Consider the following 22,242-nt stretch of genomic DNA (forward strand, 5'->3'; position numbering starts at 1 on the left):
GCCAGCAGCTCTGGTGTGTCCTGTGTGTCCAAGTGCTGGGAGCCACTAGTGACAGCCTTGCATAGCCAAGGCTTTGAAACTCTTCTTAATGCTAACATTCATCTAACAGTTACTGTAGCAGCAGTGCCCATGAACCACAACAGTGCCCAGGTAAGCTAGCTGGTACTTGTAGCTTTGATAAAAATAAATTATTTCACCTGCAAGTTTACTCCAGCAGTTGAGGTGTCCTAGCCTGCTGCCAGGCCACACATGATCAGACCTCTTGTCTTCTTAGGGTGGCTGTATTGCTATAGGACCTTTGGCAGGGCTGTCCTGAGGATGCAGAAGATTTCTCCATTTCAGGCAGATGTTTCAAACCAAACAGTGAAAGCACAGTTCCTGTCCTCAGGAGGTGATGAAAGTGGTGTGTGCAGATAGTGGGTTGCACTCCCCAGTGGGCCATTTACTCTGGATTTTGTAGGACCACCAAAATATCCACCTTTGTAAAGGCTTCTCTTGGCAGGAACTGCTAGAGCGGCCAAGCAGTGAGGGAGTTAACTTAGATAAAGCTGGTATGTCAGATCTTTGGTCACTGGGCCTCTAGTGTTGGAAGCTATCAGGGTTTTGACTCTTTCCTGTTCCTAGCAGGATTGTTTGAACATCTGTGCAAGCAGTGTGTGACTGGGACATGGAGAGCCACCTCCTCCATTGTCCCACAGACCATGGCAAACCATACACATCTGAGAGGTGTCCTTCAGGGGCTCCTTTAGGTACATGCTCCCCTGGAGCAGTTCCTTAGAAAGAAGAGGGGCTGGGACCCTAGGAGAAAATGGGAAGCATTTAGAAAGTAACAAAGAGTCAGAAAGCAGCTCTTCCTCTCCCTGCCCTCCTCTGACAATTACCACTGTGGCTTTTCTTGCTGGATCCCATCTCCTGCCTGTGAAAGTCACTGAGAGACACACAACCTCCTGTAATCTCTGCTTATTTCAGCTGTGCTCTGGGCTGTGGAGGTGGACACTGGTGAAAGAGGAGGGCTGAGGCAGTGCCTGGGCCTCCCTAGCATGGCACTGAACCAAAATGCTTCCCCTGCCATAAGCTGCTGGGAAAACATCCAAAATTTGGCCTGCAGCAAGAGCACATGGCTTGATCCTCCTGGGGAGACTGAAAAGGACTGAGCCTGCTGAGGAGGTGAGACAAAATTCAGCCAAAAAGGACAGAAGCCATGTGAGTTGCCAGGAACAGTAGCCTGGCACCGTGCAAGCTCTCTCAAGCTCCTCAGCTTAGGAGAGTGTAGAGCTGCCCACAGCCAGGACCAGGCAGAAAATCCACATTGGGTAAGGACCAGTCAGCTATAAGACACGAACAAGGATCTGAGTATTAAACCATTTAATTCTCAAACCACTCACATGCATAATGTTCTTTTACACAGTGTTAAAAGAAAGAAGAAAATGCATTTTGTTTAATACAAACAGAATTTCAAGTATACATTGATAGAATTTTCCAAGATTCTTACCCAAGTTGCTAAGTTCTCATTCACATTGTTCTTAAAGCTGTCCAACGAGAGCGCTTTTTGCTAAACTGCTTTCAATGCAATTGTACAGTCCCCTCTACCTTGATTTTACTTCCCCCTTTCCCAACTCTGGTTCCCCTGCCATCCCTGCCCTCCCTCTCCAGCAGTGCTGGCTGTCCCTGGACACAACGGCCATGGAGTTTCTGTTTGCCAGTGCCTGCTGGAAGAGGAAAAGAGAAGCAGGCATGGAGGGCCAGTTTGGAAACAGCTTGGAAAATCACTGAAGAACAGTCTGATATCCACAAGTTACAGCAGGCTTACTCTTCAGCCTACTCCAGACTAGTCTGAACACTGACTTCTTTTTCTTGAAATAAGGACTGCAACCAGAAATAAAATAAAATAATAAAAAATGAATAATTAGTACAGCAGGAAATTTCTTAACTGTGAAAGTAAGTCTTGAGTGTTAGGACACCTGTCCTAAAAAGGTTTGATTTATAGTCACTAGTTGAAGGTGACAGCACAATTTCTGTTACAAATGGTTACTCTGCAAACCAGCTCAGAGCAGAATCAATGTGGGACACACAAACTTGGATTAAAAAAAAAAACAAACCAACAAACAGAACTGACGAGGGCTCCATATTCATGTTATGGAAAAAGCCCACAACCCCAGTAACAGCTTTCTCCTGGCTTTGCTGTTCAGCTTAGCTCAGCCCTGGGCCGCCAGCTGGGTTGTAACTGGGTGCAACTTCTGACCTGTTAAAAAATGGGGTTTAAATCTTCTTGACAGGCAAGGGTGGGCTTCTCTTGAAAGATTCCAAAGTCTCCTACCAGCCACCAGCCCCATCAGTGCCTGGGCACGGCGGGGCTGCTCCGGGCAGTGTGGGGGGCTGCTGGAGGTAGAGCTGCCATGCCCAAGGGAGTGGCAGCATTGCTCCCCCCGAGCTGTGGCTGCCCAGGAGCTGCCTGCCCGTACAGCTGTGTCCCCAGCCAGCCACAGCTGTACTCGTCTGACGAGTTAAAGTGCATTGCGGCAGAAAAGGGTTTGCTTTTTAATTTTTTTTTTTTTTTTTAAAGAGGAACCTATTTAAAGTGCTGTTCTAGTTTGGAAAGGGACTGTTTAGGAAAAAAAATGGCACCTTTTCACATGAGAGATTTGCTCTCTGTATGTGTGTATATATATATAAATCTGCAGAGTCAGATCTGCTGACTAATGAACAACATATAAAAATGTTTGTATTTTATCTTATTGCTTTTTTTGTTTTGTTTTTGTTTTTTTTTTTTTTTTACTGCTGCCTGCTGCCTTGGAGGCAGGAGGGAGATGGATTCTCCTTTACCTTCCCCACCATTAACTGATTTCCCAGTGCAGGAATGTGGTTTTACAGCGCTGGCCCAGGGGACAGTTCACTGTTACACAGCACACGGGAGATGACGAAGTCCCCCTGAACTGTCACAGCCCCATGGCCAACCTGCAAAGGGTCACAGTAAGGAACTGGAGGCCAAGAAGGACTGTGGACCCCAAGGGACTCCCATTGCTCCTGCCAGATGCCATTTTCATTAGAGTCACTTTACAAAGCAGACTTGCATTTCTGAAACACAGAGGTAAGGAAAACAAATCTCTTTAAAGTGAAAGCTTTGCTGCTAGAGTGTGTAGTGTGGACCTCAGCACTCCAAGAGAGAGAGGTAGTTACTGTCCTGTGAATATGCTGCTGCTTAATGTGACTCCATTTCTGGAGTAATTGCTAAAAGAAAGAAAAAAAAAAAAAAGGAGGAAAAAATCCTGTGCTCTTTATTAAGTTATCCCAGTTAAATCTTTCTGGTTAAGATATACTTGACTATTTCCTCTAAGAGGCTTTTGTATTTTAGAAATTGATTGTCAGTTAAGTTTGTTACAAGATGAGATTTGATTAGCAAATTGCTATACAAAGCCACTTCCCTTGTTTACTCTTAAAATTCTCTCTCCCACTACTCAACTATGCATGCCCTGTTTTGGGGTCATCCTGTCTGCTCCTGCAGTAGGACAGCACTTCCTGCTCTGAGCAGTTTTAATGGAAAAAACCAAAGTTTTAAAAAGAGCTACAGATATCATATTCACAGTGTTGTGCAGGAAAGGTGGGGTGACACCGGGGAAACGAGGGGAACTCTGGGGACAATGGGGACACAGCTCATGGGAGCTTCAGCTAGTGTTCAACACACTAGAGGCTTGGGAAAACTGCATTCATTCCCTTCCCTTTTCAGATTAAAGCAGTGCTTTGAATACCTTGCCTCCATTTCCATGAACTACCATCTGATCCAGTCTTCTCATCCTTCACTAATCCTCCCTGCAAGTGCGGGGCACGAGGTGAGGAATATGTTACTGCAAGAACACACAGGTGCATGCCATTCTCCTCCTCATTCAGCCTCTGAAAGACCTTGTTCAGAAAAGTCTGTTTTGCCACCCAGGATTGCTCTTGGCTGTCCTAAATGTCAGCCATGTTACCCACCAACACAAAAGAACCATGCCTTATTTGAACAACACCACTCCTCTCTCCCTTCCCAATATTCCTTACTGGCACTTGCCCCGTGACAACACAGCCCTGGGAGCTGTCTGGTGTCAGCTTTCTGCCCAGACCAGTGCCTTAGGGGAGCCCAGGGAATAAGGCTTAAGCAAAGGTATGACAAAATTCTACTCTCAATCCCACCTGGGGTGCTTCCCCCAACAGCACAACCCCAGCTTAGGAAATCTTCTAATACATCAGAAAAGTGCCTGCATGCCACCTACACCCTCCTTCCCTGCATCTCTGGTGGAGATCCAGGCTGCCCTGTAAACAGCCCCTGCAAACAAACACCAACTGAAAGAGCACCCTGGGGCTGGGGACAGCCACAGTGGGGCTGGGGACAGCCACAGTGGGCTGGGGCTTCATACCCCTTGCCAAAACCCAATCTGTCAGCCCGAGAATTGCACTGTCCACTTCTTGTTAGTGTCACCCCCTGCTGCCACCCTCCTCCCACTGGCCTCTTGCAGGCAAGAGCTCTGCTGGTCACCAGGCAGAGAAGGATTCAAGAAAAGCCTGACAGTAATTCAGAGTTTCTTTGGACATGTAAACTCTCAGAAATCACTCTCGGAGGCACAAACTCCCGTATCAAACCAATGCCCAAGACATGTAGGGGAACGAGCAGAGCCAGGGAAACCTCAAGAAACAGCTTTTAAAACTTGACCAAACGGGGAACCAATTAATTGGCATCATCAAGGTAAAAGTTGTTTCTCTCAGACTAGTTTTGTGACTCCTCCCCCTGCCCCAGACTCAGTAATTCCCATTGGAATTAGCAGATTTTACATCCCTTCCCATGGCAGGGGGGTTGGAATAAGACGAGCTTTAAGGTCCCTTCCAACCCAAGCCATTCTGTGATTTGAGTAACTAATTTAAACTGTATTTTATTTTTTTTACTGCTACTTTCTGTATTTTTTGTCCAGCAGTAAATTAATCAATCCAACTTCATTTTTCATTTCTCATTAGTTTCACAGTTTCATAGTAAATGATATTGGGTCTGACTGCAAAGGTAATGGGAAGGTTTAAATAAAATAAGCCTCACTGCAGTATAAAAATAATGCAGCCATTTCACCATAGATCTGAGGGGAAGGGTGTTAGGTACATTATCAAAAACTAAGCTGAAAGTCTGCAAAAAAATTAATGTACTGATTTAAGTACTGCCTTAGGTAACTGCAGTAGAATAATAAATCAGAGTATGTCAGATTAAACAAGGAACTTACACAGCAGTATTTAAAAATACCTGAACATGTTTCAAAAGCTTAACTGATACAGACTAGGAAGGCCAGTAAAGCTGCCAATTTTACATGATAAAACTAAAAAAAAAGGTAACAAAAATACAGCTTGGCACAGTCTAATGGAAACAGGACCTTGGAGGCTGCACTCTCCCATGATGGAGATTTCCCAGCCTCTCTGGACAACCTGATCCAATGCTGTTTGACTGTACTCATGGTGAGATAATGTCTTATCATGTCAGATCATACCTAACCTGATTTTCCCTTGCATAAACTGCTGCCTACTGCTGCTCCTCCTTCCACCGTGTGCTTCCAGGAAGGGTCTGGCTTAATCTTTTCTGCACCCTCCTCTGAGCTGTGGAGTTTAAATAGGAAAAATGATATAGGTAAAGGAGAAAGCACTTGGAACAAAAACAAACCTCAGTCTTCAACACTTGCTAGAAAACTCAGAAAATGGCACTTTGAAGTCTAGTACTGCCCTTTCCACCCTTCAGCTCCTTCCAATGGCATTTTTTAAATGCTCACAGCAAATCTTGCCCCCACAGGGGACTGATCCCTTTTCCTTCTTAACTATTCACAGCTCCAGCAAGGAAAACACTGGTGCTGCTCAGCTGTCATGGGCCAGGCCAGGCACCTTTGGACACCTGTCTTGCAGGGCAGCAGCATTTCCTGCACGCTCCTGCCCCTGTGCAGGTTCTACACCAGCATTTCCCTGCCCACAGCATCCATGGCATGCCAGATACATGCACTATCTCTTTCCAGTGATGCTTTGTTGCTGTTCCACCTTTCTACCCATTCCCCTGTGTGGTTCCAGTGCCACCAGCACCAGCCAGGGCTGAAAGTAGATAAGCTCTCTCCTTATTTCAACTGTCTTCCTCCTCCCTAGAGGAAGCAGAGCCGCTGCCAAGACATGTGGGACATGTTAGAGGTGAATTTGTTCTTAGTGCTTGCTAATTCCTTGGAAAGGTAATTACTCCCTGGCATAGAAAAACCAGCAAGATCTTATCTTTTAACCCACTGTTTCTTCCCATTGGTGACAGCAGAACACGTGCCTTCACAGAAGTTATTAACAAACCCCCAGCCACTTCTAGACACCACTAAATAGCAATGGCTCATTTCCTAAAAGTTTAAATTAGACACTAAATACATCAGTGGCTGGTTTTGTGGCTTCCTCCCCAGCTCCCGGCTGTGCCAGGTCACAGTCTGATTTTCTGTTTTCTCCCCTTTATTTCTAGTTTTGCCAGAACGTCCTTGTTTTACAACAAAACTGTTAAGGACCATGAAGAACACCTTCAGAAGGCCCCACCACCCAACTTTACTCAGCAAGTTTCAAATCCTTTCAATGCTGCAACTCCCCAGGAGCACAAGTTCTTAAGTCTTACTCCTATTCATGTTTTTGTCACCAAAGACCTTTCAGAATTCCCACCTAAAAAAGGTTCCTCCTATTTCCAAGAGACATCATTTCACAAGCTGTAATACTTTGGTTTACAACTAGATTAAAATATAAATTAAATAAGAATAATGCTAAATGAGTTTATATTGAAACACATTATATTTGTTTCTATATATGTATATACAGGTGTGTGTGTGCACTCCCTAATGACAGCTAGAGGAAGCAAAATTCATTCTCCAAAAGCTTCTACTCTTCCAACTAGCATGGTCAACTTATCCATTGCAACAATTCCCTGTGCATAAAAGCTAATGAAGCACTGGAAGGTGGTGCTGGTGACCAGCTGGATCACACAGACATTCAGGAACAGAAAGATAATAAATTATAAGAAGCAGTAGTAACTTGTTCACAGTTGGGATGAGGATAATGTTATGGGAAACCTGAATTGTCTACAGTTCCAGGAATAAAAAGCCAAAGCTCACTGAAAGTTACATTGCAGTTAATCCTAAAAGCAAAGATCAGATCTGACACAAAGAAATGGCAGAAATCATGTGGAATTTCTCCCAGCAGCCTAAACTCTTGTACCATCAGATTCAGCAGGAAGCTTTCCAATACCTCCATCAAAACCAGAGTTCATCCTGGGGATGTTCTGATCACTGCCTCCACCTCAGCAATGGACATTTTCCCACGTAGGAAGATTCCTTGAAACCAACTCAATCCTACATCCAAAAGAAAATGCTCCCAGACCTTTCTTGATTCCATCAGCCCAAACATTACATTCAGTCTCTCCTAATTCCCAGCCTCTGTGTTTTTCTATGTTTGCCAAGCCAAAGCCTTTCAGCAGATGGAAATATTTTAGAGATGGTAGGACTCTTCAGATAATTTTATAACCCACTTGAATTTCAGGTTAGGAGTAACCTACATTTCTAGTAAGACTAACTGCAGCAAAACTTTGGTCTGCTGCATTTTACTGGTTATAAAACAAAACAAAAACTCCACAGCAAGTCTGCTCCAAATCTACTCTATTCCAAAATGTTCTGGTAGACTTTAGTTTCAAGAAGCAGCCAGTATTGTTTGCATAGTTCTATAACTTCTATTTGGTTACAAACATATATATATATATATATATATATATATATATATATATATACATTTGTGTTTTATTTTAAAATATCCTTTGAATGACAGTTGTTAAAATAAGGATTCTGAGCTCCTCTTTAGGCCCTTTAACTGCAGATATAAAAACCCTGTGCATGGCTCTCCCCTTGTGACCAGAGCAATACTCACCACAATTATTTTGCTATGGCAGTGGATCCCAGGCTTTCCAACTGCAGTCCTGGCCACAGCCTCAGCTCCCAAGAAAAACTCAGAGCCCAGACCCTGGCAAAAAGTCTCCTTGAATTCCAGCTTCTTAACTTATAGAACAGTAAGGGTTGGAAGGGACCTTTACAGATCATCTAGTCCAACCATCTTGCAATGAGCAGGGACTTCTCCCATCTCCAGAATATTTCCAGCAGAGCCTGAACAGCATTTGATGCCACTAATCTGCAGAAACATTTGGATGGTGACACGGCTAAATTGGCAGGCATGTCATAGATCAAAGAGGAGAGTTTGGTAAAGTTTAAATAATTTTAAGTGCTGTTTTTTGTTGGTTTTCAAGATGCACAATCCTATCTACCTCCGAGACCACCTTCCATCCAAATCAGTTTAATCAGCTGCACCTTTGCAGCTGTCTTCCTATTTGACAGATGAAGTCAGCAGCAAATAAAAGCTACAACTCTGCTCTTGCAAAGGCCTTGTTAGGGCTGAATCACCCAAAAGTGGCAGGACTTTACTCCCAAAGCAGACTGCTTGGAATCACTTCCTGAAATGGGCATCTCACAGTTAAGTGACATTCCTGTTGCAGAGGTGTGGGACGGAAACACAGCCAGGGAGCTGCCACAAAATGAGAGCAGGACAAGCAGGGAGAGCTGTCCTGTCCGTGTATTTCAACCTCGAGCTCAGAGAGGACTGAAATCCTGGCTCTGTGCCCTGTGTGCTGAGCCAGCCCCACGATGCTTTTCAGCTTGTTCCCAGTGCTATTCCAGCTCTGTATAGCTGTCAGATGGGAATGGGGTCAGTCGCTGCCAACCTCTCTGGGTTTAAAACAGCAGCAGAGACACAACATGCTTTCAGTTCTTCCCAGCACCCAAACTAAAGTTAAATTATACAGGTCACAGCTTGAGAATACTGTAGAGAAGATACAGGAAAGTCCAAGGACTGAACCTGGTGGTGGATAATGCTGAGAGGACAAGGATGGACTGCCCATTTGCATTAGCTGCTCTGCCTCTCACCGAGCTATCCCTGCATCTTACTAAGTTAGCTCTAAGCATGTCCTCAGCCTCCTGCAACAAATTCACATTCCACAAAGCCTCTCATTCATCCCTCTCTAGCTGCTGGAAATACAAAGCACAATTTGTTCTCACATCCTCTCATTGCATTTTGGCATTCTCTTTTTCCCAGCTTCACATCAGTCATCCTCCTGAGATGAAGAGGTTTAGCTTTTCTCCAAAGCAGCAACACAGTATTAACATAATTCTTGCTATTTTCACAGCTATTCACAGGTAACCTGGCAGCAGCAGGGAACAGCCACGGCAACCATCATGTCACTTGGCTGACACTTGGCACCAGGGCTTGCTGCAGGCTTAAGGAGATAACCACAACTCTTCACATTTGGGAGGTGAGTTCTTTGACAGCAAAGAACTAAGAAATATGTCCACCTCCAAGAAAGCAAACTGTAAAACCAGAGTGTGTTCTCCCTGTTGCCTGAGGCAAGAAAACAAATGGGTTAGTAAGCCCTAACTCTAAAGCAGACAAAAATGTTACGTACAGAGGTATTAAAACATGAGAGTTCTCTTCACATCCTCCTTAAATCACAGTTGAAATCACAGTTTTGGCAGAACAAGATGCAGCTAGATGTGGGAATGCAAAGCTGTGCCTCAACCCATCACAGAAGCATTCACACTTGGAAAGTTAGCATCTGATTCTCCACAGCTTCGGTGCAACCGTAAAGAGCCACACCAACGCAGAGGCAACAGGACACAGTATCATTCTGTTAGGGAAAGCACCTCTAAAGTAGCTACACCACTGCCAGAAAATTCACATGAGGTTTTCTCCATACCGTACAGGACCTCCAACCCCTTTTTTCTCGAACCTTGGTCTCACATCTGCACTCAGGAAGCCGACCCTTGAAAGAAAAGTTCAGTAACGATTCCTTCAGAACTGGTTCCACTGTCTAGTGCGGACGGGCCTGAACTGGTTTCAGCACTGTTCAAGAAATATTAGACACCATGATTCCCACACATACATACACATCCATTAAATGTACAGAAATAATATCAAAATGATTCCCACTACCATACCTTATATTGACTCTAGCTACAAGCTATAAACTTCACCTTAACGAGGCCTGGGCAAGAATATTGGCTCTTCTGCATGCAATCTGAAATGATAATTTATACAGTGGCAACCTCTGCACAAAAAAAAAAAAAAAACCCAAACAAAAAAAAAAAAAAAAAACAAACCAAAACAAAAAAAAAACCCAAAAAAACCAAAAAGAAAAGCAAACATAAAGGAGGAAAAAATAAAAACCTTTCACAAGCTTTGTTTTCAGCCTAGTAAGGTATGAAGGACTAATTTCATGGTTTTCACCAGGCCACTTGAAGTAGTGAATCAGCAAACAGGACACACTGTTGGCATCCTGTACTGTTTGGATGCTTCTCCGTTCACAGTATTGATACAGTAAAATAAAAACCTGCTCAAGAAACTCACAGCTATGCCATGGGAACAAAGGCATTCACCATTTTATGTCAGCCCTTCTTCACTACAGTTGCCATCTGTCTCAGAAAAATGTTGCTTGTGTAGCAGTTACTGCACCTTCACCCTTCTCTTCACAGCAAGCTTAGCAGGGAAACTTTCCCACTATATTTTTATATAATATATGTATATAAATAATTTTATGTTTTTATAGTTTGGTAGTATTCTTTTAAAATTTCTATTTTAAAACACTTAAAAATCTTTTAAGCAACTAAAAGTAACTTTTTATGCTCTCTAGTGTGAACAGATAGGATTTCAAAGTTTTTAACTTTTTTTTTTTTCATTTTTGGTAACTTCAAAAGCTATGACTAAAGCAGCACATCTCCACTCCTCCCTGCACCTTGACTGCAACAAAACCTACCTTGGCCACCCTCTCACTCATCCTCTGCCACTACTCTCTGGCAACCTCACTGTTTTGGTACTGTGATGTTTGACCTTTGCCAGGAAACCTGACAGAGCTGGTTGGGTGGCCAAATCACTCCCTGTGTGATGGATGCCCTTGACAGGAGAGGAGGAAGAAGGCACAGAAGGAAAACAGAAGTGAAATAATCAGTTTTCCTGTTTGAAATGGTCAATGAAATGGTACTTTGCAGGTACCCAGCTCAGAGCACCTACAAAGGTTCCTCTTGTAGGATCCCATCCCTGTTACACATGATACTGGCACCGAGCCCTTTCCCACACACAAAACCACATTAGAGCCACATCTCTTTTTGAGAGGGAGATGGGAGGAACAGTGAGACCCCTCACACATGAAAAAATCTATAAATCAAGGCAAGAATACATCACTCTTCTCCAAATTATTCCCTTCAAAGGGGCAGAAAAATGATCCCAAGTATCAATTTGCAGATGGGGAAAGCAAGGGCTGGAGATGTTTCCATGTGCCCAAAACTGCAGTCAGACAGCAGGCCAGGCACTATTGTCACTTGGTCAGTCTTCTGCCTAAGCCCCCACTCTAACCTCTCATCCAGCTTTCTTGCTGAAGCAAGAGGAAGTGTATTTCTTTTTCAATGTCTCCTTGTTCCTCCCATCACCTTAAGGTTCAGAACTTCACCCTTCCTCATCATATACACATTATACATCCTCAAGAGAACTCCTTCACCAAACCTGATACACGCAACCTGTTGTTCATTCCCCCCCTTCATCATGAACAACTTGGCATCAGAACTAGAGAAAACTCTTAAAATATTGCATATTTTTTTAAAAAAGATGTCAGGATATTTGCACTTATCTGCCTGTCCCATGCTTTTCTGGTTATGAACCATGTAAGCTCGTGCAAACACCTACAATACACACGCAGGCATGTCTCTCCAGGTTTGCTAAACTTGCTCTAAACATCAGAGCTACTCAGAATACAAAAATGTTAAGTCCATGCAAGGGGACAGAGTTGTGATTGCTCTAGGAACTGTTCACTTTTAAGTCTCCTGAACTGTTATAAGGAAATAGAGTAGGGTTCTCTTTTCTTTTTGTGTTTCATTGATAAAAAAAGTTATCAAACTAGTTTGTAGAAACAGGTTTAAAAGCAACCACCTGCGATTGCTCAGCTGTGACAACAGCATTGCAGTATTCCCATATCCCGTATTGCTGTTCTAAAAGATCAAGTGTGTGTCGAGGGGGGACCAGGGGTGAAAGAGGACTTTGGTAGCCAGCCTCTAACTCCACCATTCAGCAACTCCAGAAAATCTCTTCCTAATCCTTGGCACCACCTGAAGCATGGCAGCGCTCCAGCCAGGACCTCAGAGTGCTCTGAGCTCTCCAGATCAGCACCAGCAGAGGACAACCTCCTCTAAAGGCCCCTCCAGCCCTTCTCTCAGTGCATCAGAGTCTCATGCAAACCTCACAGCTGCTAAATTCCACTCTCAGTAGCTGAAGTACTTCCTTTACATTTTGCTGATCTCTAGAATACCACTTTGTAGCTGTGCCCACTTTAACAAGGGGCACCAGGGCTGCATGCCTGGAACAGGCAAGCCCAAAGCCCTAAAATAACAGTTTAAATAAAAACGTAAAGAGACACACCAAAATAGGACAGGGATAAATACGCTCGGGCAAGGCAGGTTCCACCAGGACAGTATTTTTGTTTTCTTTGCTGCGGCAACTACCTGGGGAAGGGAGAAAGGCAATGGCCCCTTGCCCCTGCTCTCCCCTCGAGTGGGAGCAGTGGATATGGCTCTGTGGCTGAACCCGGCACCGCCGGCGGGACGCCCTGCTGGGCCACAGCGCTGTCCAGAAATACAAATGACTGCTTGTCCCAGATCTCTACAGAACAGTAAAAAAATTTAAAATCCTGTCGATCCCTGAATAAGAAGTTGATTGACACAGTTGTTCTGTTTTTCTCCAAGAGGAGGAGGAATAAGGGAGAAAAACATTTAACACTCTATGGGTGTGTGTGTGGGTGTGTGAGAGGAAGAGAGAGAAAGAGAGAGATTTTTCTATTTTGGCAAAATCTTGGGAGCTTCTTTCTGTTCAGTGGTGGCATTGCACTAATTACAGTACCAGCCTGCCGGGTTGGTGCTGACTCTTCAGAGCCAGGAATGGGAAGACTGTCCTTTCTCCTGGGACTCCGGAGCCGCTTCAATCCGGCCCGGTTGTGGACACAGATCCCTGTGCCGTCTCCCCCACCGCCACGGCCTCTTCCTGCGGGGGAGATTCCTCCTCTGCCTGCCCCCGGGACGTGACGGTGGTCTCAGGGGAGATGCTGTGCGGCCCCTCCAGGGGCAGGCAGCCGGGGTGGTTCTTGCGAAAGTGCTGGTTGAGGATGGCCTGGAAAGGGAAGCTTTTGCCGCACACGTGGCAGTGGAAGGGCTTGTTGCCCGTGTGCTTGCGGATGTGATATTCCAGCTGATCCTTGCGGGTGTACTTCTTCCCACACATGCGGCACACGAAAGGTGTGATGCCCATGTGGAGCCGCATGTGGCGGTCCAGGCTGCCCTTCTGGTTGAAGGATTTGGCGCAGTAAATACACGTGAGCCGTGGGTTGTACCGGAACCAGCGCTCTGAAACCTCCTGCTCCCGCAGATACTCCACGTAACCGCTCACTCCGAGCATGGCTGATTCCTCCCCCTGCCAAGGAAATGGCACAGACTTAAATAACAAGCAGCCTAAAACAAGTTGCAGAGAAGATCAGGCCCACTTCCAGCCAGTAAAGCATGTGCCAAACCTCAAAATCAGCAGCACTAATGTCTGCAACCTCAAGCACACATTTAAGTGCTTAACTGGGGCCCTAGGGCTGAAAACAAATGAGCAATCAATTAGAAACCACTGCTGCAAAGGCCCCTTTTGCCAAGCCATTCCCTGGATCTGGTGAAGAAAAGACAGCCTTAACACAAGGGCACTTGGCCACCAATTCAGTAGTGGACCACATGTCAATACTTGTTACTTCCTAAAAAATTTGTGCCAATTTAATTAAAAGACTTGGATGTATTACCTTCTGTTTTCCTTACTAAAAGTCAAAAAAAAAGCCGCCAATTAATGAGCTTGCAGTAAAACAAAAAGGAGCAAACCACAGAATCATATCTGAAAGTTCTTCAGGTGTCATTTCATACAGGTACTTATTCAGATGTCACTCAGAGTTCTTACAATGAGTCACATTTGCCTGCCTGGCTGTGTAATCCATCCCAGCCCCAGGGCCTCACAGGCAAGGATGTGCCTGACCCAGCTTGCACAGCAAGGACTCCTCTGCATTTTCTGAAGTCACACAAACAGCTGAGAGCAACCTGGACCACAAGCCTGCTCTCAGGATAGACACTTCTGGCCATCCTACTCAGACTGAGCAGAAATACAGGGACTCCAGAAAGCTTCTGTGCTGGAGATGCACTGTTTAGTCCCCCAGTGTTGCTTCCCAGTGGTGCCACATGTGGAGACAGTACCAGCAGGAGGGCATCTCCTCTGCAAGCCAGGGCTCTACAGGCATGAGCAGCAGTGTACTGTGCCAGGTGCTGCTGAATCCAGCTGTAGAGCCATAGGGAAGCTGTTGAGGAATAAAGAAGATACACAAAGCTCTGGCTTCCTTTCCATTCTACCAGTGCCACTGGACAAGGATCACGGGCAGGCTATTTTAGTATGGATATCACAATGCCAGGAGAGTGGAAGGTGATGATACTTCCCCATGGTGTGTAAAGCCTAAGGTTTCATGTTTGAAGATGTCTCACAACAGAGGAATAAGAGTACCTTTTCTTCAGGCAGAGCTAAAATTGCTTAGTGTGTCACATTTCCCCTAGAGGGTTGGTTTGACCTGAAATTTTTGCAATGTCTTCTGAGGACACAAAACAAAGCTTTGCAAAACAGGAACAAAAAGGTATCTGTCATTTTATGGAAATGTCTAACAAAGTCAGCAGACAGCAATCACAGTCTTCTCCCCTTTGCTTCACTTGGTATTACTCAAGAGCAAAGCAGCCTAATATCTCTTTCCCCACCTCCAGCCAAGTCTTTTGTTTACACACTGACACATTCTCTACCTGTCAGGCTCACAAGAGTCTTTCTGCACTGTGTTGGCTGACATGCCTGCACTACAGTGGCACTGTGACACTAACTGGATGCAACTAAATTAGACCAAAATAATAAGGCACAGGCATTACTGTCATGTCCCACTTTGCTGCACTCTACAACCCACTGCCCTCCCATTTCTGTGCATCTCTCCCTCTTACCCCAAAACTGTGCCTGAGAAAGCAGAGAATTCAGAGCTCCTTTACGTTGCAAAGTCTGCTGTGCAACACAAGTCCCTTGGAGAAGAGACAGAGGCCTCTCTAAAACTCCACAGCTCTTTGACACTCCACCCCAAAAGGGTTATTGGTGTAGTGCCTGGAGGGCTTTTGGGAACGGTCTTGGTACCGGCATAGAAAGATTCAGCTGTTGTCACCCATCTTCCACAGAAGCCAAGCCACACCTCCTCCCTCTGCTCGGGCATTTGCTGCCAGTGTTTGAGGGCAGATCCAGCTCTGCAGGCAAATGGGGTTTCTCCTCAGGAGTTGGTGGCCTGCCCAGAATAAGGATGGATATTTATGCCCTCAAACAACAAGAGAAACTCCTTGTGTTTTCCAGGTATCTGGCCAAAATCCCAAGCAACAGCCAGAATCCATTTTAAATCATACTTGCCCAGCACATGTTCTCCTGTGAGCAAGTAGATCCTTTGCAAAGTAAATGGTCCTTGTATCACATACATTATTGCTCGCAAATAGAAAATATATTTTATACAATACACTTCATCACAACAAAGTCCCCTTCACCTTCAAACCAACATTTACTTGCAAACATCTTGGTCTGCCTACCTGGGAACTGGGCTGCTTAGGCTCATCCATCCTCCCAGGAGACTCGCTTTTCGATCTGTACCGCTCAGTCACAGCAACCATGCTGCCAGAAGGGCTAAATCTGTGGGGTGGGGAAGGAGTGGAAATGGCATTTTTAATGGGCATCAGGTCACTACAGTGTTTAGAGCAATGAGTGAGCAATAGAGGCATCTGTATAGCATCTCTTCATCCTCATCAGCTAACACGCTGGAAGTGGAACAGTGCAAGTATAAAGGAAATACCAGATTATATCAGTCTGTGGTTTCAGTCTAAACATCTGTAAAATAAAACTGAGTCATTTGGCTTCCAGTTCAGCAATAGAGAGGGGCTGCTATCATGAATAAACCAATATGGGCCTGGTGACTCAGGACAGAAACCATTTCTCAGAGGACATCTCTCCTCCAGCACCCACCTCCTCCATTCCCAATGTGAAACATAAGGGATGTGATGGACTAAAGGTGGGACACAGTGCATACAGACTGCAATGCCAAAAGAGATGCTAGAGACTAGCTGATCCAAGGAAAAGGGCTAAGGAAGTAGGAAAACATCGCTCTCCAAAGGCCAGCTCAAGACTGATTGATTTATTAAGTGACAAGTGACAGAATATCCCCTGCTTCCAGGTATCTGCTTCCCCGTGGGACTGAACTAGAAGAGAGGCAGATGTGAAGGGCAACCCTAGAACTACAACCCCCCCTTCCAAATAAAACAGACCTGCCCTTTATCAAATCCATTCTCTGGCCTGAGCCTAGGGCAAGAAAGCAAATACTGAAGCGGAGGAGAAGATGGATGGAGAATGCAAACACAGCAGATTTCACCACTCATTTTCAAAAAAGACTTTCTGCTCTCTCATATAAATCAAAACAACAGTGGAGGCCAGTGGGTTCCCCATTTCAACTGCCTCAGAAGATGTAAACCCAGGGCCCACTGCTGTCATGCATCACTGGGAAGACCTTGACCTACAGCTGGTGCCTGGCTTGTTTCTCAGCCAGTACCATCCCCAGATCTCTGGGCCAGAAGGCACCAGTGCAATGGAAATATGTAACACATATTGTATATGACCTCATTAATTCAAATGCTGAGTCTGGTATCTACTGAGGCTGAACAGAACATCTTCTTTAAAAAAAAAAATCCCACCTCAGCTGAAACACTGAGAGGTAGAGATTGCAACATCTAAGAGCTAATTAAGTAATTTGCCAAGTTAGCCTGTACCTGGAGATCCTGGTCTGATCACCACCCAACCAAAATACTATTACCCAAACTGGATACACTTCTTAACACCAGATAAAAACCCTTTCACTCTTATGCTTAAGATGGCCAAAGGAAATAGAAAGAGGAAATGTTTCAAAGCAACTGACCCAGCCAGGTAAGAACCTTGCACAACCTCTTCTTACAGCCAAGGTGAATAAGTTTAAGAAAACCCACCTGTCGATCTCGCTGCTGGTTGGCCTGACCACTTTGGCTCCAGAGGAGGCTAAGGCAAAAGCCTCCTGGCCCAGCGATCCGTGGCCCGTGGTGTCGATCACCATGGCCGTGACCTCCTCGGCGCTGCTCCCATCTTCTCCTGAGGGCTGGTGCTCTGCCCCCAGCCACTCCTCCAGGTTTTCCGTCTTAATGCGCACTCCTCCCAGCACCCGCACTTCCTCGTCGTTCTGCGCCCCGCGCTCTCCCATGCCCGTCTCAACGTACCACTGTCCTGCCCTGTTAATCCGCAGGATGGGCTCCCTGCCTTCCACATCGGAACTCTGCTCGATTATTTGGGGGCTGGTGGACTCCTCGGGCGGGCTGAGCTCCCGGATGTCCAGCACCGTGCTAACCTGGCCCAGGCGGCTCCCCTTGGGGGTGTTGTGACGTGGGCTCAGGGAACGGTTGAGATTTGGCGTCGCCCGGTGAGACTCGGGAGGTCTCTCCGGATGCTTCGTCCTCGTCTGGCTCAATTCCGCTTCCACCTCCGCCACATTAATTTTGAAATGAATCCCCTCGAGTATCTGCGTGCATTTGTCTATGATGTGCTGCATCTGCAAGAAACTGGCAGCTGTCAGGTAACTGATGATGTCAGCCAGCTGCAGACATATCCTGCCAGTGTAGCAGAAGGAGAGGAGCTGCTCGAAAACAGAAGGGTTCTTGATGACGGAGATGGACACGGTGCTCATCTCGTTCAGGGACATGTGGTCACGGAAGTAGGGCGAGCTGGCAGCCAGCACCACCTTGTGCGCACGGAAAGCCTGGCCCTGCACGTTGACCACGATGTCACACAGCCGACCCTGCATGCGCAGCTGGTTCAGGTGGCTCAGGACAGAGTTACTGAAGTTGGGAATCTCCAGCTGAATGTTCCCACTCTTCTCCATGGCTGTCCCAGCTGCAGGTGCACTCTACTGGAAAAGGGGAAAAAGATCCCGTCATTGGCAGAGCCAATCATTTGAAATCAGAACTTCTTTCACCTGCATTTTGAAACACTGGAGTTTTTAGAGACCTTCCTCACCCACTGAACTGCCACACACCTGGCAGCAGCTTTGTTATGAATGAGAGTGTTTGAGATTGCCTAAAAAAGCATCCCAAAATCTCTCTGATCTCTCCATTCTATGCATCCCCCTGCACAAGAATTCTGCTAAACCAATCCCTGACAGACCCGCAATCCCTGTGGCTTTAGCCTGAAACACTTTGCTCTGCCAGCCTCAATAAAAGCACATCTGCATGTAAAAAGAACATTAAAAATGGCACAGGTATTAAAAATAGGCACCTGATTGCATAATGGATTAAAATTCTCACCACTTGTACCTTCTAAGCATCTTGAAAAGAGAAAGTAATAGGGAAAGATCCTTTGTAAAACAGGGACTGGGAAGGAGACACTGGGACCTAAATCCTCCTGAGACTTGAAAAGTGGGCCAGCACACATCTGACCTCAAGGCATCCTAAGTGCCTTGTTAACCTGAGATACCCATCATATGTGGCACTTCTGACACATGCCAGAAAATATATGACATTAGAGTGAAAAAAAAAAAGCTGTGGCCCAGGAGAGCTCAGAGGGCCTCACTCAGGATCACTTTTTGTAGGGTCCCAAGAGACTTCACATTGGTTATCACTAATTCCCCATCCTGGCCATGCCCTAGGTCAGTAAACTCCTGGACTCTTTCCCAAGTAGAGGGATAATGGGATTTTCCCCACCTCAGCTGGGATGTTCCTAGCTGTTCCCACCTCTATCACACAAGAGCTCCTGGCAGGCTCAGGGAGCATCTCACTTCCCAGCTGGTGCAGTCGGGGGACCCTTCACCACTCAGAGCAAGGCTTATCAGGAGATCTCAGAGCAGGGCCAGGGAGGGGGACTGGGGGATGCACCACCACATCATCAACATCATCACACTTCATTTTGGCAAAGTTTGAAAAGAAGCCATGACCATATATGGTAAAAATTTGGAATGAATGAAAATGAGATGTAAACTCATTAAAAAAAAAAAAAGTAATTAAGCTTGTTAAAGTCCACTCATAGCGTAAGCAGCTTTCAAGCCAAATAGCATCTGAAGTGTGGATTGAGCAGAGCCCTGCAGATGTCAAAACCATTATTTCAAGCAGGCTGGGAATACCAAGGCTCACAGTTACCCACTCTGAGGAATCTCTGAATCAAAGGAATTGGCACATGAAGAGCATGTCTGCCTTTGGAGGACTTTTTATTTGGAATTTATGAATGTTGCAGCATAACACGTGTCCATATGCCCAAGCAGGCTTTGTACAAACTTGTCAAACCCAGTTACTAAACATGAAGCTGCAGGACAGCCTGTCCATCTTGTGGAGGTGTGCTAAGGGGTTTCTGAGTGGCAGGATGGCTGCGTGTCCCTGGGGAAGTCAGGTGGGAGTGCACAAAGCTTCACAAGGTACAGCTGAACAGTGCCAGGTCTTTGGGCTTCTTCCCTCCTTCCCCTATCAGAATCACAGAATGGTTTGGGTTGGAAGGGACCTTAAAGCCCATCCTGTTCCACCCCCTGCCATAGGCAGGGACATCTCCCACTATCCCAGCTTTCTCCAAATCTGGCCTTGGACACTTCCAGGGATCCAGGGGCAGCCACAGCTTCTCTGAGCAACCCGTGGCAGAACCTCACCACCCTCACAGGTAACAATTTCTTCCCAATACCCAATCTAAACCTACTCTCTGTCAGTGGGAAGCCATTCCCCTCACCCTGTCACTCCATCCCTTGTCCAGAGTCTCTCTCTGTCTTTCCTGTCAGCTCCTTCAGGTACTGGAGGCCACAATTAGGTCACCCTGAAGCTTCTCTTCTCCAGGCTGAACGACCCTAATTCTCTCAGCCTTCCCTCACAGCAGAGCTTCTCCATCTCTCTGATCATCTTGGTGTCTCCTCCGGACTCGCTCCAACAGCTCCATGTCCTTCCCTATCTTTTGGAGAAAGCAACAAATCCCACAAAAATCAGGAAACCACAGTGCACAGGTCTGTGTCAACACAGCATTGGGAGCAGAACATCAGCTGCACAGAACAAGGGGAAATAGAAAACCCAACATCTTACCTGGAGTGCTGTGAGTTACATGCAGTGGGAAGGAAATGGGGGTGCTGCCTTCTTTTTTTTCTTCTGATGTCTTAAGAAGAAAACTTGCTGCCCCCTTCCCCTTTAGGAGGTAAAAAGAAAGAAAAAATGAAGTGCAGAGGAATTGGGCTCTCCCAAGCGCAGTTGTGAACATCAAGCTTTGTCATTCTTGGTTCTGCTGGAGGATCTAGCAGCAGGATTAGCTCACCATCTTCCCAAAACAGCTGTTCCTAAAGCAACAAGCCTCAGAGAACACTCTCAAGGAAGGCAAGGGTGAAACACCCCTGCCAAGGCCACGAGCACCCAGGGAGGCAAAAGGGAGGCAGAGGCTGGGCTTGGGATATACAGAAAGAGAAGGGGAAAAAACATCATCAGACCTTAACTGCTGAGCATGGCTGGGTATGGCTGTGGTCAGAAGGCAGCTGCTCCCCAGAGAGCCCAACAAACATCTGTGAGCTCCTGCTCTGAAGGCAGGGAAAATCCATCTACTCTTTATAACCCACAGAGCTCTGCTCACCCCAGTGTCGAGGAACCTGTGTGTTATCACTCCCTCAGAGGCTGGGGAGAGGGAATCTGCCTTTTGGCTCAGACTGCCCCATCAGAGGCCAGTTTCTGCCCCTCTGGGTAAGGGAACTTCTCATCAGCTTCTGCACCTCAGCCACAGGGCAATGACATCCTGACTGGTCTCTGCCATCACCTCCAGCCACCTTTACAGGCAGGCTGAACTGAGTCAGCACAGGCACACACAGACACTGCTGTTTGTAATGCCATTTCAAGTGCCACCAGCTGAGACTCAGACTTCACTTATCTCAGCAAATGCCTTCCAGCCCGTGAGGCAGCTACCAGGAGCGGGTGGAATTCTTGATCCTTCAGGTAAGAAACAGAGACAGACCACCCAGCAGATAATGTCACCCTGAAGCTGCACTGAAAACTCTCAGCTTTTGGGTTGAGATTTACCGTGACTGGGCAAGTTCACAGAATCACAGAATATCCTGAGCTGGAAGAGACCCACAAGGACTACTGAGTCCAACTCCTGGCTCTCCAGAGACAGCCCAACCCCACCCTGTGCCTGACAGCATTGTCCAAACCCTGCTGGAGCTCTGGCAGCCTTGGGGTTGTGCCCATTCCCCGGGAAGTGCCCAGCACCCTCCGGGGAAGAACCTTTCCCTGACATCCAGACTAAAACTCCCCTGACAAAACGCCAGCCATTCCATGGGTCCTGTCCTGGTCCCAGGGAGACATACTCAGAATCCTAGAATGGTTTAGGTCAGAAGGGACCTTAAAGATCATCCCGTTTCACCGCCTGCCGTGGCCAAGAACACCTTCCACTGTCCCAGATCGCTCCAAGCCCTGTCCAGCCTGGCCTTGGACACTGCCAGAGATGCAGGGGCAGGCACAGCTTCTCTGAGCCACGGCGTCACCACCCTCACAGGTAACGATTTCTTCCCAACACGCCTATTTGCCTGCTGGCACATTCCAACGGGACTCCAACAACTCCGAACGCGAGCGTAACTCTGAGCCGAGGCAGCGGGGCGGCTTCTGGCCCGCGCCCAGCCCGCCGCAGCCCCTGCCCCAGCGCCCTCCGAGCCCTCCGAGCCCTCCAAGCCGGCTGTCTCCGCTGTCTCCGCGCCCCGCGCCCCCGGAGCCCTCAGGCGGGGCCCGCGGCTGCTCCTCACCGTGACAGCCGCGCCGCGCCCCGACCGGGCTGCGGGGGCGGGCGGGACCACCCCCCTGTCCCCGCCGCCGGCAGTCCCGGCCCCGCCGCTCCCCGGCCTCGCCCGCCCCGCCCGGCCCGGCCCGGCCCGGCCCGGCCTCACCTGCCGGGGGTGGGAAGGGCCCGCCGCGCCGGCCCGGAACCGAAACGCGCCAGCGCGGGCCGCGCCCCGGAAGGAAACGCCGTGCGGACCGCGCGCCCCCGCCCCGCCCTGCCCGCGGACTC

The 22,242-nt window shown here is 47.1% G+C and overlaps 1 protein-coding gene across 7 annotated transcripts; it reads right to left on the reverse strand.

Annotated features, from left to right (window-relative positions):
- Nucleotides 1-1,350: 1,350 nt before the first annotated feature.
- ZBTB37 (zinc finger and BTB domain containing 37) lies at nt 1,351-22,229 on the reverse strand. 7 transcript variants are annotated; one of them, XM_085585990.1, is made up of 6 exons: nt 22,121-22,229; nt 20,286-20,385; nt 19,942-20,157; nt 17,196-18,142; nt 15,756-15,855; nt 1,351-13,551 (listed from the first exon to the last, which is right to left on the reverse strand). In XM_085585990.1, exons 4-6 carry the CDS (start codon nt 18,116-18,118, stop codon nt 13,063-13,065), a joined length of 1,512 nt encoding a protein of 503 aa, XP_085442116.1. In that variant the 5' UTR covers nt 18,119-18,142; nt 19,942-20,157; nt 20,286-20,385; nt 22,121-22,229; the 3' UTR covers nt 1,351-13,062. The 7 variants fall into 7 exon arrangements, with proteins under 7 accessions (XP_085442116.1, XP_077641620.1, XP_085442117.1 ...); XM_077785494.2 differs by having other exon boundaries at nt 17,196-18,145; XM_085585991.1 differs by lacking the exon at nt 22,121-22,229 and adding an exon at nt 21,980-22,063 and having other exon boundaries at nt 17,196-18,145.
- Nucleotides 22,230-22,242: the final 13 nt, after the last annotated feature.

The sequence above is a fragment of the Lonchura striata genome, chromosome 8 (assembly GCF_050655825.1).
Source record: "Lonchura striata isolate lonStrDom1 chromosome 8, ASM5065582v1, whole genome shotgun sequence".
In the NCBI taxonomy this organism is placed as follows: domain Eukaryota; kingdom Metazoa; phylum Chordata; class Aves; order Passeriformes; family Estrildidae; genus Lonchura; species Lonchura striata.

Coding starts and splice junctions, on each gene's coding strand:
- ZBTB37 (XM_085585992.1), bottom strand. CDS start 18,118: ATGGAGAAGAGTGGGAACATTCAGCTGGAGATTCCCAACTTCAGTAAC. Junction 15,856..17,195: donor ACCAGCAGCGAGATCGACAG/GTGGGTTTTCTT, acceptor CCCACCCCACAG/ATTTAGCCCTTCTGGCAGCA. Junction 13,552..15,755: donor CTAAGCAGCCCAGTTCCCAG/GTAGGCAGACCA, acceptor TTTCCTTGGCAG/GGGGAGGAATCAGCCATGCT.